The sequence below is a fragment of the Hirundo rustica genome, chromosome Z (assembly GCF_015227805.2).
Source record: "Hirundo rustica isolate bHirRus1 chromosome Z, bHirRus1.pri.v3, whole genome shotgun sequence".
Classification (NCBI taxonomy): domain Eukaryota; kingdom Metazoa; phylum Chordata; class Aves; order Passeriformes; family Hirundinidae; genus Hirundo; species Hirundo rustica.
In genome coordinates this window covers 50,861,223-50,879,578 of record NC_053488.1, presented here as the reverse complement: position 1 = coordinate 50,879,578, position 18,356 = coordinate 50,861,223, and the positions used below count along the sequence as shown (strand labels likewise).

The following is an 18,356-nucleotide window of genomic DNA, read 5'->3' as shown; positions in this document are numbered from 1 at the left end:
TGAGGCCTCACTCCCGGGGACTGATCGCGCACAGACCCGCACGTTCCTGCCCGAGGGCAGTCAGCGGGGCACGAGGCGCTTTGTTCCCTCCCTTGGGCTCGCACGGCTCGGACCCCTCCAAGCGGACTCCGAGAGGACTCCAGATCCTCCCCTGTGGACCCCAGCCCCTAAACTGAGAACACTGAATCCTCCCCTGAGGACTCCAGACCTTGCCCTGCGAACCCCAAGCCCTTCTCTGAGGCTGCCGGCGCTGCGCGGCGCCGCGCGGCGCGGATCGATCTCGGACAGCGCCTCCCTGCGGCGCAGCCCGGCGCGGCTAGCGGGCCGACGTGAGCGCCTCCGCGTCCCCCGCGCCGGGCGGGGCGGGGCGGGGCGGGGCGCGAGGGGGGAGGTCTCGGGGCGGGGCAGGAAGGGGGGTGTCGCGGCGGCCGACCCCGGTGTCGGTGTCGCTGCTGGCAGTGGGAGGGGAGGTCGGCTGGTAGTCGGTCGTGCGGCGCACGTTCCTCCCGTGAGTTCCACCTGCGCCGCGTTCGGCCGAGTACGGGGGCTGCGGGGAGGGGAGGATCAGGATCAGGGGGGTACTTTGAGTTGCGGTGATTCTCCCGAGCCCCGCGGCCGTGCAGGTGCCTTGGCCGGCCGCTCGCCCTGCCGCGCTCGGCGCTGCCCCTTCATGGGCAGTCGTGCGGCGGCAGCGCCGCTCCCCTGTGCGGCACCTCCCGCTGATGTCTCGTGGCGGGTTCCCGGACGCCCGGAGGCCGCTTAGCACCGCCGGGGGCCGCGGCCGTGCGGGTGCCCGGAACAGCTCTTCCCCTGCGGACTGCGGCGGTTGCGGCGCTGGGAGGCGGGGGTGGCCCCATCCCGCCCTTCCGTCCCGGGCTGAGCACTGCCGCGGCCGTCTGAGGAGGTGGATGCGGCGGAGCCTCCGCTCGCCCGCCGGGACTTTGTGTCCTGTGCGAGGCCGACGGGAGGGACGAGCTTCCCCGGGACGGCCGGGGCACGGCGCATTCCCCGCCCGCCAGAGTTCCCGTGGCGCCCGGCGCCGCTCGCCCGAGCCCCAGCGGGCAGCGAGTGGGGCCGTCCCGGGGCCGGTGCCTCCCGCTCGTGTGGGTCCGGGCGACATGCCGGCGGTAGGAACATGGCTGAATGCGGAGAGGCAGAGCCCCTCTGGACTTCGGCACTGCCCCGCTGGCTCTGTCATTTCTTCACCTCTGTGTGTCCAGCCATGGGAGGTGGTCAAGTGCTGACATCTTGTTAGTTTCGACTTTCAGCTGTTTCGAGTTGGATATGGTTCCCAATAGTGCCTGGGAGTGGCTTTTTTTTGTTTGTTTGTATTTTTGTTGGTGTGGGTTGTTTGTTTGTTTGGTGGTTTTTTTTGCAAGCCTTTACTCCTCGTTCTGTTCATTTAAAACTCGCATTGCTTTTAGGCGTTACTAACAAAATACGTATGTTTTGTGTATCAGTCTCTTACAAAATGATTCGCATATGTTTTTGAGCATGCCAGATAACTATCCACTTGCCAGAGTATAGCTGTGCTGTGAGAACTGCTACGTGAAGGGATGGGTCCCAGAGCTCTTCAGCTGGTAAAGCCATGGTCAGCTCTCAGACTGACTCATGTACTGCAAACACAGAGGTGCCATCCATTGACGGGTTGGTAGGTTTTACCATAGACTGTTTCTGAATGGCCTGTTGTATGCTTGCCGATGAGTGTTCTTATAGATTGGAGGTTAAAAAAAAAAAAAAAAAAAAAGATCATTGGCATTAGTTAGAATTTTTAAGCTACTTATTGAAGAAAAGGTATTTGGCATGGAAGTCTTCTTACAAGACAACAGGCATTTTTAATATCACAAGTCTCTATGAACTGCCACTTGATATGAATCAGGTGTTTTGTTTCTTTTTTGATTTGGAGTATTCCTTCTCAGTCTTTGAAGGGGTTCTCACATTAAAAAACATCAGTAATACATAGCTTTCAGAAAATTGCAGTTTTATACCAAAATTTTAACTGAACTTACTTTTTGAAGTACTTATGTGTTGGATTCTGATTTATATTTCTGTTTTGTGCTGTAGATCTGAAATAATGATTCTGTCTTGTACTGTAAATTTGAAATCAGGAGCTAGTTTTCAGAAATAACTTTGCTGGAAGACTGAACCTGACCAGTTTGCTTACTAGTGCATGCAGAAAAAATGGAAAGTGAGTTGAATTTAGGCTTTAGGTACTCAGCTAGCTTCTTTGATGTGGTGATCTTGCCGTTGGGACAGGTGAAAATGAGACATCTAGGAGGTAAGGGTTAGGAAGTAGCCAAAAGCAGATACTTCCTTTGACATACAGAGGTAGAGGTCTGCACAAGTGTATGTGCAAGCAGGCTTAAAGTAATCTCAGAGATCCAGTCCAAAATACAGACGCATCATTTTGATGCTTTATCTGCGTCCTTTTCAAGTGAGAGATTCTCAGGGCTGCCAAGTGTCAAATAATACAAGATAGGATTGAATCTACTTGTTGTGGAGGTTATTTCCCTGCTTGTGGCTGATACCACGAAATGGTCAGAGAGGATGTTTTTTCTTGATTCCTTTGACGCAAATCCAAAGGAACTGTGTTGTAAAATGTATACATATTGAAGGCAATTCTTATCATATTGGTTTCATTTTAGATGTAGTAATGGCACAAAAGGTGCCAAGATGTTGGGATTTGTTCTGAAGTTCTCATTTTATAGATTTATAGAAGTATAGAAGATCTATACTTCTATAGATTATAGAAGTATTCATGTTGCACACTCAAAAACGATGGCATGCACAACACAATTAAGACTATACTTAAAAGGAATTTCATAACTTGCCAGGTTTCCCATTTAATCCTTAATTGGATCTGACTATTGCTTGTGATATTGAAGATGAATAAGTCTCCTGGGATGCTTATAGTAGTACTATGCAGAGTTACATTTCAAAACTCTGTTTGTAGTAGTTGTATCACAAATGAAGCCAAACAATCTAGAAAAAGTATTTCTAGTGTATATTATAAAGCAATTGCTAACAATTAGGATTAAATTCTTAAAAAACTAGGTTATACCGTGGCTACCATATTCTGTACAGTACCAATAGGCTATACCATGTTAGTTGTCTTGTGTCTTGAGGACAAGATATAGTGCTGGCTGATTTGAGCAAATTGTTGCTAGACTGGTTTACCAGCCTGTTCTACTATGACAATCTGTATAGTCAAAATATTCTGAATAATTTTAAAATGTCTCTGCTTAAGGCATCCATGTTCAGTCTAGTTAAAGTGGCAGGAAGAAACACTGGGCATTGTCTAACTAGTGAGAAATGTTTTCTTCGTGCTCCAGAGCTTGAGTCAATCAAATGAATACAGGGTGTTTTTCAAGGCACAACTAAGTATTTTGCTCCTTTTTTCTCTCTTTTTTTTTCCCCCTCATTTTTCTTTTTTTTCCTATCCCATTCCCCTCTTTTTCCTCCTCCCCTTTCTCTTTTTTGTCATCCTCTTCCTCTCAGTCCTTTTTACCCTTATTATTTTTTCTTTTCCCCCTTTTACTGTTTCTTTCCCCAATACCATTTTCATCATCTTCCCCCTCCTTTGTCACCTTCCCCCACTTCTGTCATCTCCCCTCCTTTGTTTTGCTTTTCCTCACCACTTTTCACCTTTTCTCCCCCTTTCACACTTTCTCCCACCTCATTTTCTCTTCCTTTTTGTTCTTTATCTCCTAAGACAGTCACGATATGAAAAATTGAAATGCATAGGGCAGCAGAAAGACAGTGAGAATTTACAACATACTTCTTAATGAATAACCCTCTTCATTTCTCTATGGTAAGTGAAGGACTCCATTTCCTGTCAATCTTGCCTGTACTCAAATACAGTTTCTTCTAATGGGCCAGGGTAAAAAGGAGAGGGTGTTATTTATATATTGTTAAGGCATGTTGAATCAACTAAAAGCATTTTCCTGCAGAAAGATCTAAAAATTTTACTTGAAAAACTTGATTTAATAGATCTCAAGTTTTATGGGTTACTTTATAACTTATATATGAAACAAATATTTCAATTTGAATTTGTATTAAAGGTATGTGAGAATACAAGTGTGGAGCACTTCTGTTACGACAACATTCTGGAAGCATAAAGTAAAATCAAGTAGGATTTTGATATATATCTTGGAACCATGTGAGCAAAGAACAAGTACTCACAAAAATCATGTCGTGTATATGGGAAGCAAAATTTATGGTTAGTGTTAGTTTTTGAAGCATTGTTTTTCAGGTATACTTCTAAAATTTTGGGGTTATAATTACTGGTGTTGAGAAACATAAGCTGGGTAGAGATTTTATTTCAAATCTATGTGAGAATGAAATTGAACACTAGGCTCTGAAAGGATACGCATAGATTGTGTATGAAGAGATGCCAGAAGAAAGCAAACTTTTCCAATTTATTTAATAGGTGAAGGTCAGGCAGTGTGTTTCTAAGGAAGACACTTAACAGTCATTAGTTGGAAGAGCTTTGTTGCAGCCCTGTGAGCATTTGCTGTGCATTGTAGAGGAAGGGGTTTTCTTGCTTTCCCATCACCCATCAATTTATCAATTGGTAATGGAAATATTCAGCATTTTATGCAAAGAACAAAGTGCGTTTTGCTGAAACTGAAAGGCAGTATATGACAATTTATGCTGTTCCTGCTGCAGTGAAGTTCCTGCATTTTAGGCAACAGATGTGATTTGGCAAGTGCTCTGGTTTAAGATACCAAGGTTCTGCAATAGGCAAACAGAGTGTGCCACCATATGAGATGAGAGTTTAAAGTGCAGCAGCTCACAATGGATCGCTGGGTAAGTAGAAACATGACTTCTATTTTTGAGCAAGTCACTTTTCATAAAATGGTATTTGAAATCTCATAGATCTTTTTATACTCTTGCTTTTGCAGTCCTACATTTTTGAGGACCAGGACAGATGGCTAGCTCATCAGTATGATTACTTGCAGTGACGAGGGAGAAAGGGTTGCTGGCTAACAAGTCCTCACTGTGTATTTTGGTTTATTCTTGTCTGGTAATAATGTTGTGTGATCTTTGCTGCATTTATCTTATGTTTGGACAAAGAATGCTGAAGGCAGTGTTGAGTCATATCATATTTGCTGATCCATGAATGTGGTATGGTTTCATACCTCTCAGTTCCAGTCCACAGTTATGAGTATTCTTTTTTGGATGTTAATGGTTCCTCTTGGTTGTGTCAGTTCTGTTCTAGTGTTTTGGTCTGTGCTTTTGTACATTTGTGGTCCTAATGTACTAATAAAAGTACTTTACTGTAGAAATCCCTACAAAACAAGGGTATCTCAGAAGTTTGTCTGTTGTGAAATTGTCTATATCTGTGTCTGAGTCCCTAGTGTGTAGGTTAATCAAGACTTAACTTTTTTTTCTTTTTCTTATTTTTCTTCTAACAATCATATGTTGCAAGTGGCCTACTTGCTTTCAGTCTTCTGTGTTGGGTATGCCTCAGGTCTTCAGACTTGAACAAAAATGGGATTATTAGTCTTTCATACTTGGGACAAAAATAGATTATGAGAAAATGTTTATATTGAACTTAAGGTTTGTGAAGTTTTTTGGTTGTTGTTGTTTGTTTTTGTTTTTTGTTTTTTTTTTTTTTTTTTTAAAGCACAGGACCATATTAACACTAGAGGGCCACTGCAAAACTGTAGAAGATTTGTTTTGCCCTTATCCCTTCCACCCAACATAAAAATGTGAGGGGGGGAGAAGCGGGGGAGTTGTTAGCTGTACATTTGCTTTCTGTTGCAGACCACTAAGTAGCATCCATTGATCCATATCACAAAACAATTATTCATCCTAAAAATTAGGGCTCACAGCATACACTTTCTGGCTTGTTTCAAAAATGCCAGTCTGGTTGTCAATCTAAATTATTCATAGTCTTTGTGTATTCTCATTGTTCTTGTTTAGTATTGTTCAGTAGCTTAATTCTTAGCTTGTTCTCTGTATATACTTCTATATAGAGAACAGTCATGTTTACTTTTAGACTTCATATTGTTGGGCTGAAATGTCTAGATTGTCTTTGTTTCATTACATACTGAGAAAACTAGGAGTTTATTGGGTTCAGCTTAGAAAAGAGAAGGCTGAATGTGACCCCATTGCAGACTACAGCTTCCTCAAGGGAGGAAGTAGAGTGGATGGTGCAGATCTGCTCCCTCTGGGGAACTGTGACAGGATGCAAGGAAGAGAAATGAAGCTGAATCAGAGTAAGTTCAGATAGACAGATATAAGGCTATATTTATGAAACAGTTAATGAAATTACCACATGTAATCTTGTTTCAATTTTGTCTTTGTGAAATCAGTCATTTTGAGTTGGATTTTTTTTTTCCCCACATCTTCTAATCTACTTTTCTCACATTTAATAATCCCCCATGTTGTCGTATGGATGAAAAAATAGTTCATCCCTCCACCCCTGACCAGCTCCACTGCATTTTCTTTTGTCTTGGGGAATGATCTTTTGTTGCATCGAAGAAAGATGGTATAATTTGCCAGGATAATGTAAGTAAGTTTATATTTAATTTTTTATGCCATTCTGTTTCTGATTATCTCTGTTTCTAATTTCCCTCTGTTTCTAATTATTTTTTACTTCAGATTCTAATAAATTTCCTTTTCTCTTTGATTCAGTTTTAATAAAGTGCTTTTATTGAAACTGAGGTGGGTTAATGTACTCATAAGAAGCAGTAGGACCAACTACAGGATGATGGTCAACCTTGAAGGCTTAGGAGGCTGCCTCATACTTCTCACAGAAAGTTTCTGTAGTCTACAGACTGTAACACAAGTTACTGAATATTGGTGGCGAAGTCTTCCTGTTGAAGGTTGAGGTGTTGTTTTACTGTGAAGACAATAAGAGTAGTGCAAACAGAGTAGAAGAGAATGTAATAAGGAGAAGTAGGTGAACTGAGGAGGAGAGGAAGAGTTGCGTTAAAGGTCAGTCTGTGAGAGCAAATGGGGGTCAGTCTGTGCAAAGAAATGTGGTGTCTGTAGATACTATTGGGACCATGACCAGGTAAGAGAGGGACAAACTCTGTGATCTCTTGGGATGAGCTGACAAGGATCTGAATTAAAGAAAGAAAACTGTAATAGGAGACGGGTTTATACAAACTAGTGACTGAAAAAAAATGAAGTGAAAGACTTTAAGGTTGAAAATCAGGCTAATGTGAAGTGAGGTGGAAGAGAAATGGAAAGACTGAATGGAATGCATTTTACAACTAACCTGTATCACAGTAAATGTATTCTCATGTCTTTAACAGATATTTAAAGAGCTGCGTTAATAATTATTGAGAATAGTCAAAATGCTTTGTTCTGTGAGATTCATTAATATGCACTCATAATTCAGCATAATTGGTATACAGTTATGGTTACCTTCTTCATCCTCATCTTTTCAGGAAGCCATAGCTTTTTCATTTAGAAGCACATACCCATCTGTCATTTGTGGTTCCTCCCTATACCCCTTCCCAGTTAACTCTTTGTGAAGCTGCGCCTTTACATCTGTTCAGGTGCTGAAGGTGGTTATAGTCCTGTCAATAACAACAACAGTGCTTATTGTTTTGTGACTGTTTCAGAGTGTCAGTGATTATTTTGCTTTACAAGCTTTACAGCTTGCTTTAATAGAGTTCTTCCTGAATCTTCTTCATATGCCCTAAAGGAGTGAAGGAATTTGAAAACAGATCAAGTCAGCCGTGCCTGCTTGCAGCAGTCCACTTAAAGGGGGGTGGGAAAGCTAGTGTTTGTTTTAAATCTCGGCTCTGTTGCAGACTTCTATGCTATATTCCTTAGTTTCCATTGGTTATTTATATTCAGATCAGTTAAATTCAATTGGTTTTAATTCCTTTTGTAAGGAATTAAGTGTTGTTTAATGTTGTACCCTGACCTCAAATTAAGGAGATGGATTTTATAGTACTAAGAATCCCAGTCTCATTATAGAAGAGATTAAGGATTTATGCTTAATTTTAAAGCATACTTTTTATCGTGACTTGAATTACTTTTTAGCTTTCTGCTTGTTTACTGTTGTTTGTACTGACCCACCGTTAATGTATTTTAATCACCATTTTAAGAGTGTTAATTTACTGTGGGTCTTTCAGGAGAACTTGCTGTAGTACCTAGTTTGGGAGAACCTAACTATTTGTATATAACATCATTTTTATTACACATGACAGTTACCAGAATGTTAATTAAACTGTGATTTCCAGTTTTATTTCTTTTTGACCAAAAAAGAGAGGGTTTTTGTCTTTTCTTTGACTGTCTCACCCAGGTTTCTCCCTGTGAGATTAATACAGGATCACAGTGGTTGAGGTGTCAGGGAGCCTTTGGAGATGATGTAGTGTAACTTCACCCTCAATTAAATAGGACCAGCTGTATGAGGTTGCATATAACTGTGTTCATTCAGGTTTTGAGTAGTTCTATGGATGGAGACTCCACAGCTCCTCTTTGACAGCCTTTTCTCATGTTTGACCACTCTTACAATGAGCAAGTATATTCTTTTTTGCATATAGAATTTCCTCTGATTCCATTTATTCTTGTTGGCTCTTTTCTAGACAGTTGCCACTGCTGAGGAAAGTCTGACATGCTTTCATCCCATGCTATAGCAGCACAGGTGGATGGCAAATTGCTGCTACCTTCCCAAAAGCATCTCCACAGGAAAGTGTTTGGGCAGGCACACAGTCACACTATCCACACACACTAGCCATGGATAGCTGTCAACAAATGAAAAACAGGAAGAGTCTTCTGTATCAAGATCCAACAGGGTTTATTGAGGCCACACACTGAAGGGGTCCAGGGACAAAAGACCCTGAACAATGGAGGGTCCAGATTTAAGTATGCGGCAGGAGAGGGTGGAGCAAAGCATCAGGGGCTAAAGATCTGAGAGCAAACGGGCAGTACATAGGTGGGGCAAAGGGTAGTAACCAATGGGAAAACAGGGAAAGGAGAGCATTCTGGGGAATGTACATACATAGCAAATAGGGGCTGAACAGCTTACATCAACCAAACAAGCCAGTGGAGTAACAGAACCTAGGAGATATTATCATGGTACTGTAAAGCAGTATTGGGAAAGCCTTTTTCCTCATCCTGTTGTTATAAATGGATAGCCAATTTGATTAACATAAAGAATTTATTCCATAGTAAAAATACAATTGTAAAAAGCCATAAGTAAAAATTAGTTCAGTACTGTGCCAGGCGAACAGTACCGGGTGAGACAGGGAATGGCCCTCTGGCACCACTCCACTGTGTTTCACTAAATACAGTTAATCAGAGTGGTCCTTTTATACTCTCTCAATCCTTTTTGAGGGGTCCCTTCTTTTCAGTGGTCTTGTCTTATACATTGAGACATGTCTCTCCCTTTATCATAAAGTTTCTTTGGGATGAATCCTACCAGATGAATATTCATGTTGGTTCTGGTAAAGATCAGAGAATATTCATATTGGTTCCGGTAAAAATCCCCCAAAATATACATCTCCCAGAGAATATTCAGGCTGGTTTCAATTCAGGCTGGTAATCTTGTGGATGGAGATCCTTTGGGATATGCATCTCCCAGATGACTATTCATGCCGGGTTTTTTATTAGACTACATTACTTTGGTTTCAGCTCGAATTTTTGTATCATGTATTACACTATGCTGGGGGGTATTCCCAGAGCCTACCATATACCTTTCCAGGACATGGCTACTGATCACTCCCCAGTAGGCTCACTTGCCTCCACACCATGCTGATCAATCTTTCATTGACATGTATTGATTAGGTTTCACCCCATTCTAAGCAGGCCTTCTCTTCAGGCTATAAGCAGTCCCATCTCCCCTCGTATAAGAGATGCTGAAGTCCCTCAATCATCTTTGCATCCTGTGTTTGGTCTTGCACTGTATGTCCATGTCTCTTACACTAGGTTGGACTTCACCTGTGTTCTGTGTCCACCTGCTGCTACATGGTATGGGTCCAGCTCTGGAAATAGCTTGAGGCTGTTTTTTTACTGACGGCTTTGCACACCTGAAAATGTGTTTCTTTAGGATGTCATCTCAAAATCTAAAGAAGACTTAAATTGTTAGTTAATAAGCTGAAGTAAAACGTAGCAATTTATGTGAAAATACCTTATAATTCCCATAAGAAATTTCCTATATAATTTTCTCAGGAAGGACAATTATCTTTCATATTTTCCATAAGTCACAAGTTTCACCACTTTGGTAGTGTGTCACGTTCCACTATGGGAAACTGTGAGGAGTTCTTTGAAAACAAGTGGTCTAGGATGAAATTAAGACAAACGGGACAGTATTGTATTTGAGAAGTTTATTTGTAACAAAAAAATTTGGAAGTTGCCCTACTAAAGAGGACTGGAAAGGACAGCAAAAGGAAGATGAGAAAGAATGAGGGGAGACAGAGCGACCAAGCGGGCGTTACCACCAGAAGCCGGGGAGCGCGGAGGCCGTGCCGGTGTCCGGAGTGTGTGCACGCTGCCTGCTGGGGAGCTGCGCGGCTCCCGGAGAGGCGCGGCCCCACAGGCGCAGCTCCCGCGGCCGGGGCAGGCGGACACGAGGTGAGGGAGCGCGCCCGGGCGGGAGGGGCAGAACGCTGCGCAGGATTGCGGTGGGGAGCGTGGCGGCCGCGGGCTGGATCGGAGGTTGGCAGGGTTAGAGGCCGGCAGGAACGCGGGAATGAAGCAGGCAGGGCGTTGGTCAGGAGCACTGGAAGCCGGGACAGGCGGCGGCTGGGACAGGCAGGGGGTAGGGCAGGACGCAGGTTACACACAAGGCTCGGAGGTCAGCCGGTGTCCAGCCAAGCGCCCAGCGATAGGGAGGGCGAGTACGTGAGTGAGAGCGAGGGCCAGCGAGGACAGAAGAGCCAAAAGGCAGGCTGGGGCCAGAGCAAAAAGGACAGAAAATAGGCCAGGGCCAGAGTAAGAAGCAGACCTCAAGCCTGAGCAAAAAGACGAGACTAAAATCCCCAACTTAGAAAGCTCTGACTCAAAAAAGCCGCAGAGCTTGTGAGTCAGTTATTTTTATATCCCCTGTCTCCTCTCAAGGTCTGCCTGCTATCTGGAGATCATTGGCCCAGACCAATGTCCCACTGCAGTCCATGGGTGGAAACCTTTTTCTATCAGGCTGGAGAACCCCTCTGGAGGGTCCAGTGTCCCTGGTGATCTCCTGCTGCCTGCTTGTCCCATGTCAGACATGAACTGGTTGCCAGGCAAAGTCTCCCTAGAGACAAGGCTTCCTCCATCTTCTCCTAGTCCTCTCCTGCAAGTCGACATGTGCAAGCCCTCCCCCAGCTGCTTCTAACAACCAGTGTTGAGACAGAATCAAAATTAAATTGGCTCTTCACATAGTGACAGTGAATTATTATGGTCTTTCTTCCACGGAATGGACTTACGTTAGCATACTAAAGATGTTTCAACATATTAGTTTGTATGAAAGAAAATTAGTAACTCTCATTGATGAGATTATTATTATTTTGCTCTGTAAGAGTTCAGTAGTACATAGCACAAGGGTAAGGTAAAGCAATCTCTTCAAGGGTCATCAGAGCGTGGAGATCTTTCCCCACACACCCATTTTCAAGGCTCCCTTTGTGGTCATTTTTGGATGTTGATTGCAACCAAATGGTTACTGTATTCCCTTCAGTTGATCAGTTCCATTTGCCTTTTAGTTCTCATTGGAGTGTCCTTTGTACCCAAATCTATACTGGGCAGGTGTGATTGAGCATCACTGTCACTCCCAAGTTGCCAATGGATGTTGCCGTGGATTTAATGTAACTGAGAATACCCAGGGAGAGCACCCACATCTGCTCTCTGTTGAAGGAATGGGAAGCATAATTTTTGCAAAATATGTGTTTTAGAACATATTAAGGAGTATTGGCACAGTGTTCTGAAATTAAGGACGTAGTTTCTGGCACCTGGGGCAGTATCTTGGCAAGAATCACTGTAAACAAGATCGTCCTTCCAGTACCAAGGTGCACCCCTGTCTTCTGTCTCAGACAGGAATCTGGTGTCTATTGCTATGTGGTGGTGACCTGACAGTAGTTTGTAAGTACTGTAACTTTGGAGTCACACCCACCTGTAAAGAATTATTAATGCTCATGGGAGCGCTGTTGGCCAAATCCACAAAAGAGAAGATAGGTGGAACAATTCACATCTGGTTTTTTATAAGTCTTTTTAGTATACTTTACTAAACTGGCTCCACAAGGTTGATGGGGGTATGTGATAAACTCATGTTATCTGGTGTTCATCCTGTAACAGGATAATTTCTCCTGGAAATGACAACACTTATTTGATTTAATAGGCTTACGTGGGAAGTGGGAATACCAAACCATTGATTTAAAATGTGAAGGCCTTTCATAATGACCTTCTGGTTGGCAGGGGAGGTAGTCAATACAGTCAGGTGCTTGTACACGTATCTGTCAGCACCAGTGTTTATTCCAAACCCTGGCCTTTTGGAAGTGGCCAGTGTAACACCTGTCAGATGTGGCCTGGGACACAGTGCTCTATCTTTCCCTAGGGCTGTTGCAGCAATTTTTCTTGCTTCTGTTATTTGCAGGTCTTCTTAAAAGACATTTTGAATGGTCTCTCTGAATGGAGCAAGGATTACCTCTTATTTTGTCCCCATTTGTAGATGGCAAATACCCCTCAATGACTTGGATTTTTAGGAGAGTTCACTCAACTAACACATCCTCACTAGTGGTTATTGCAGAAATACATATGGTAAGTAACTGATCAGCCTTGTGTTCCTGCAGTAGCTCACCATGATTTGCAGTACAGGCTGCATCTCTCATGGCTAAGTAAGCAATGCTTTTATATACTAAACCCTTGTGAGGTTTGCTGTGTATTATCCAGTCATTTGCTTGTCGTTTCCTAGACCACAGTGTGAAACCTTTGTATACTTCCCAAGACTAAGAAAAAAGACTTCTGAACCTGATTGTTCTTCCAGCGCTGTAGATACAGCCATTAATTTAACATATTGCTTGCTCCTCCCTTTCCTTGATAGATTAGGAAGGTTTACTCAGCCATTTCAAAGGACGTTGCTTTCAACTGCAGTTTTTCTTTCAGATTTCTTCATGTCCAATCAGTGAAATACCCATTCTCCTTTTGGATTAATTGCTTATATGGTGGGAACTGCTGTGCCCAAAGCAGAGGCATACTGTTGTTGCCTAAGACAATTTGTCCTGTTTTCTCCTATAAGGCACTTACTTTGTTTTCGCTGAGAGATGTAAGCTTAGAAATGTAACATTTCCACTTGACCTCCCCCCCCCCCCCCTTATTATATTACATAATGATTTTCATATCTGGGCCAAATACGGTATAAATTGCCTCTGAAACCATCATAGACCAAGAATTTTCTGTGTTCCTACTTCGCTTTTTTGCTGTATGAAGTATGATTTGTTCAACTGATTTGGGCAACATTCTGTAAAGTGCTTGCCAAGTTATTCTTCCAAATTTTACTCCTACAGCACTTCTCTGAATTTTCTTGTGGTTCATTTCCCAGCCATGATTTTACATTGCCTCAGTGACATTGCCCAGTGCTTCTCCCACTTCTTGTTCAGTGATGTCGATAACATCATCCCTCTAACAGAGTGATCTACTGTGTGGGGAACTGTTGAGGTCTTCCAAGTATCGGGCTACCATCCCGTGGTAAGTTCTGGGTCTGTGCAGATACCTCAGCGGTGTATTGCTGTACTGTGGGGGTGTATTACTGAACCTGACATGAGTGTGTGGATTGCTGCTCTTGCTCATTAGCAGGTGGAATTCCAAAGAAAGCCTTCACTGCGTCCCATGCCACAACTTTGGATACAGCTCACTGGCTCAGAGCACTTGGGCACTTCGCCTCTGTGTGGGGCAACCTTGTTTAGCAGTCAGTAACCAGCTGTCATTCTCTGGGAGCAGTCAGGTGTCCTCACTGTTTAGATGGGGCTGCTGAAGTGGGGAGCAGGCTATCTGAATGACTCCAGCCTCTGACAGCTGTAATGATCTGGATGATCTTTTGGTAGCCTCTGGCTAGCCTGTACTATTTTAATGCAATCTGTTTTGAGGAAGTTTCCAAATCAGCAGGCTCTGTAACAACTTTTCTCACAGCTGATAGCAGGAGCCCCAGAAGCATATTTGCCTCTCTGTTATCTTGAAAGCTTTTCCTGCCATCAATTCATACCCAGTAATGCATTCATGTAGTTAAGCTACCTGCATTTTTGCTAGAAAAGACAAGTAGGAACCCAGTGGTAATAGCAAGGAAGTACAAGTTTCTACCTTCTCCCTTTCCCTGTCTCCAAGTGATTGATTGTAAGTAGTTTCTATATTAGGTATAGGGATGGGACCCTATGGGAAATACAGTGACCTCAGGCCTATAACCATCAGAACCATCACCCACCGGCAGATGTGAGTGCTGCAGTGTACTGTGGGTACTGCCAACACAATATAACTTTCTTTTTCCATTTCACCTTCATGGGAAAGAACCAGATCTAGTATGTGAGCTATCGAATTGGCGTGGGGAATGGTTCTGGTGTACCCAGAATGCTCTTTTCCCACTGAATAGGAAAGCAGTAGGTATACTCAGTCTGTCCACTGTCCTGATTTATTTTTGTGCATTTGTATATTTTTATCTTTTCTTTGTTTATATTTTTTCATAAATAAATGGTGGTTTCCTGTCGATTTTGTATTTTGGGATTCCAGAGTGGAGTAAAACTTAAAACGTTTCCTTTTGTGTAACTTTTCTGTTGCAGAGGATACAGCCACAAGAATGTTTACAAGGTATCTTCCTCTGACAAGAAAAGTAGGGATGTATCTTTGGTGATAGCAATCTGTCTGCAGCGCAGGTCGGCACGGGGCACACTGGCAGATACTTTTGCAGGAGTGACCTGTACGGAGAAGTTTGATATCTGCTTTTATCTTTCCATAGGATACCAAGTACACATTGCTTCTTTTAAACTGCCTTTGTATGGTGTGATCTGTTTCACCTTCAAAGGAAATTGAGTTGAACAAAATAAATAGTTACCAAATCTTCTGCTTTGTTTGTGGCAAAGGAAGAAAAAATTATTCATACCTGCTCTTAGATATCCATTACTGTTTTTATGTGGTCTTCAAAAGAATCTAAGATTCGGAGGTTGATCGTCTTAACAGCATTCTGTGCCTGATACTTGGCCTTGTATTCCTGAGGATGATGCAGGTAGATAATTCAGTCGTACATTATCCATATTACTAGATCAATTTGTGTACTTTAGTTTCTATCATGACACAGATCAGTGGAAATTGTGGGTGTGTCTAGTGAATTGGTAATAACTTCAGTCCTTACGCTTGTCTTACTTGGCTTTTGAGTCTAATCAGCCTGGAAACAAAATTACATACTTAGTCTCTTTTATTTTTTGATAGACATCAAAGTTAGCAATGTGTTAGAGAATTGGTAATGTTTTTTTGGCTGCCTACAAAAGTCTTACCAACATTTTGGATATACTTCTGTTGTGATAGCCATGTGGGGTTTGTGTGTGCACTGTAGTAATTATTAATTTTGATACTGTTGTATTTCTTTGCCTTCTTTTTGCCTGCTGAAAAATTTATTTCATAGTTAGATAATGTAGCAAGAAGTTGTCTGTTCAGTTGATTCCTTGTGACTATTCCTTGCAGTAGCTGCTGGATCAGAAATTAATTGTAAGCATGAAACAACTTGTTTTGGAAAACTTGCTTTGATCTGGCATAGTTTCTTCAAAACTCTGCTTAGTCTTACAGCACTGCTTGGTCATGGGAGAGGATCTTTGCTCTATGGAAATGATTGCTTCTTGGGTTTTCTCCAAGTGGGTTTTACTAAGGTTTGTCTCTGTTCTTGCTGCTTAGAATTAGCTTCCAGCACCAGTTCTTTTACTTCTTGCATAATGAAGTGGTAGAAGGCTTGCTAGTATTCTCACTGGATTCATTATGTAAATGTTTTATTCCGTTTTGCAGCCATAAGCTTCTGGAACAGGACTAAAACATTATTTTTTTTTTACTTCCCCTTAAATGTCTCAATATAAATAAATTGTAACTAATCTTTATAACTAATATATAATAAAGCTAAGTAGGTATAAAGAATTGTCCCCCTCACACTTCTTGGTTTGATTTGTTTTTCAAATGGTCTTGCTCTAGATCCAGAACTGTGACTATGTAGGAAATGGATCTAACGGGCGTGGAATAGTATCTGTCTTCTATTTAGGGAAGTCAATTTTCATTGAAGTACTTCCTTTATTGCCATCTCTTATACTTAAATTGCATAAAATGAAACTTGGAAAAAAACACATTACCAGTGTGAACAGCACTGGTCTTAGAGCTCTTATATAAAGTGGGATAAAACCTGAGCTTAGTGTAACAATAGCAACAAAGTGCTCTGAAGCCAATGCTGTTGCTTAGATAACTTTGAAAATCATCAGTGGGACTTTTTTGGTTGCTACATCACACCCCTTGATGTTTAAGATAATATTAATAATTCTGTGTCTCCTATGTGTGTATAGTCCTACAGGACAAGTTACGTGGAATTAGTTAGCATTTTCTCATTGTGTTTGCATTTACATCTCTTCCACTTCAAGACATCTAGTGACAGGTAAATTATACCTACATAATTTTATTATACATTGGGCAAAGAAAACAGTAACAAAAGCATGATGCAGTGGCATTGGTCCTGTTTTTTATATCTCTGCCTTCTCTTTTGTATGTGAAACTTAATTTGAGAAAATACTTACAGCTTTATGTATTGCTCTTGATTGCAGAGATCATTAACATAACTTTCATTTCACTATCCATGGTACAAATCCTTTGTTTTAATTTACTAAATCAAGCATGTCTGTTGTCTTGTAATAAATTTGGCTATTTTGAGTCATCTTCAAATAAAAACAAAGCTTCCACCATAAACTGTATTTGCTCACCTATAGGACCAGAATCAAATATAACCAGGAGTGTAAGTTGCTCATCTTGCTGTGAAGTCTGTCTCAGCTGAGCTAAATTAGTAAATGTGTCTTGCCTTGATCAGCTTGCCTACCAGTTGTTCTGCAAGGCATTCACTTGTTCTAATTAAATATTAAGGATTCCATGATCAAAAATGACCTTTTATATTTCTCTGTAGAGGCTAGAGTAGGGCTGTTAGCATGGAGATGTGCTAGTTGTGAAACTGAAAATCACTCCAGAATAAAAACTAGGTCCAATATTCTAATCTTTTTTTTGCCTGCCCCTCTGTCAGACATTTTGTGGTTACAGGAGAGAGACTGTAGCCAGATGTCAGCTTCTCTCATTTTCTTTTCATTTAGGGGTTGCTTGTCTGGAAAGGTAACTCACAAAAGGCCACTGTCCCAAACTTCATCTTACAGTGGTAGAGTTTGAGGTTGGGAACATTAATGGGAAGTAATTTACTCTTGTGCCATAAGCAGGATGAGGTATTTTCATAACTCATTTTGTTATTAAAAAAAAGCTAGGCATCTGAAAATGAAGTGATTGTGAAAAAGCCCTTCTTCGGATAAATTTCTCATTCCAGAATTAGTTAGGTATGGCTGTGTCGCTGAGATATCTGAGATTTGTAAGCAGTGTAAACTGAGCATACTCCTTGGAATGAAAGCGTTTAACTTACTGCAGCACAGTGGCGTGGAATGGGGAATTTTGAAGTATGGGTATTTGGTTGTCTGAAGCATTTAGCTGACTTTTGGTGTACTTTTAGTCAGCCCTCAAATCAGCAGAGCAGTAAAGAATTGGTGGCTTTTAGTTGACTGAGGGCCAATCCTATTTTAGGGCAGAGCAAGAAAATTTCCTGTCAGATTTTTATAAAAAGCTCTGTTAACCATTCCATTGGCAGAGCTGGAGATGGCATTTGGTCATTGAGCATGCAGAAAGTTAAGGTGGTGGAAAAAGGTTAATATCTGTTTCTTTTTCAGTGCCTCTGTGAGGAACAGTTGGGCAAAACCTGACTAAAATTTTTAGATTATGCAAAGTTGGGATTTACTTTGAATTATTTGCTTGAAATACAGACATGTGAACGAAATTAAGTTTGAACAGTAAAGACAGCAGTCTTGGCAGGTGCCTCATCTTTTGCTCTCAGATGGTGATGTGTACTGTTCTACCCCTGCAAATTTAAGAGGAAATCTTATATTTGCCCTTAAAAATGCCTCTTGTGTGTGCTGAGAGTCCTTTTAAAGAAATGTATCAATGTTATAAGAAGTCCTGTTTTTTACAAAAAGTCCTGCTTGTGTGTTTCAGGAATCCTTGTCACAAGGACCTACTGCATATGGGTATTGGGGTTCAGTGTTACTTGTAGACCTTGATTTCCAGAGCTGTACTTGAAGTGTAGAAAAGACCTATAGAGCAATTAGATTTTTTCCAAATGTGAACATATCAATACAAGTGCCTAGGTACAATTTGTTAAT

General features: G+C 41.8%; 2 protein-coding genes across 14 annotated transcripts in view; one reads left to right on the top strand and one right to left on the bottom strand.

The window, feature by feature from the left end:
• Positions 1 to 316: 316 nt before the first annotated feature.
• LOC120765800 (bcl-2-binding component 3, isoforms 3/4-like) lies at positions 317 to 1,120 on the bottom strand. The gene has a single exon (XM_040090990.1). The coding sequence runs from the start codon at positions 1,118 to 1,120 to the stop codon at positions 317 to 319; it is 804 nt and encodes a 267-aa protein (XP_039946924.1).
• PAM (peptidylglycine alpha-amidating monooxygenase) overlaps positions 384 to 18,356 on the top strand; it is a 133,243-nt gene continuing 115,270 nt past the window's right edge. For 4 of the 13 annotated variants that reach the window (XM_040089272.1, XM_040089273.1, XM_040089270.1 and 1 more), the window contains exon 1: positions 412 to 508. The gene's annotated coding sequence lies outside the window, so the exon portion shown is untranslated. Of the gene's footprint in view, positions 509 to 12,575; positions 12,697 to 13,477; positions 13,624 to 18,356 lie in introns of those variants that run through there. The other 9 variants (XM_040089262.1, XM_040089258.1, XM_040089266.2 and 6 more) reach the window with 8 other exon arrangements.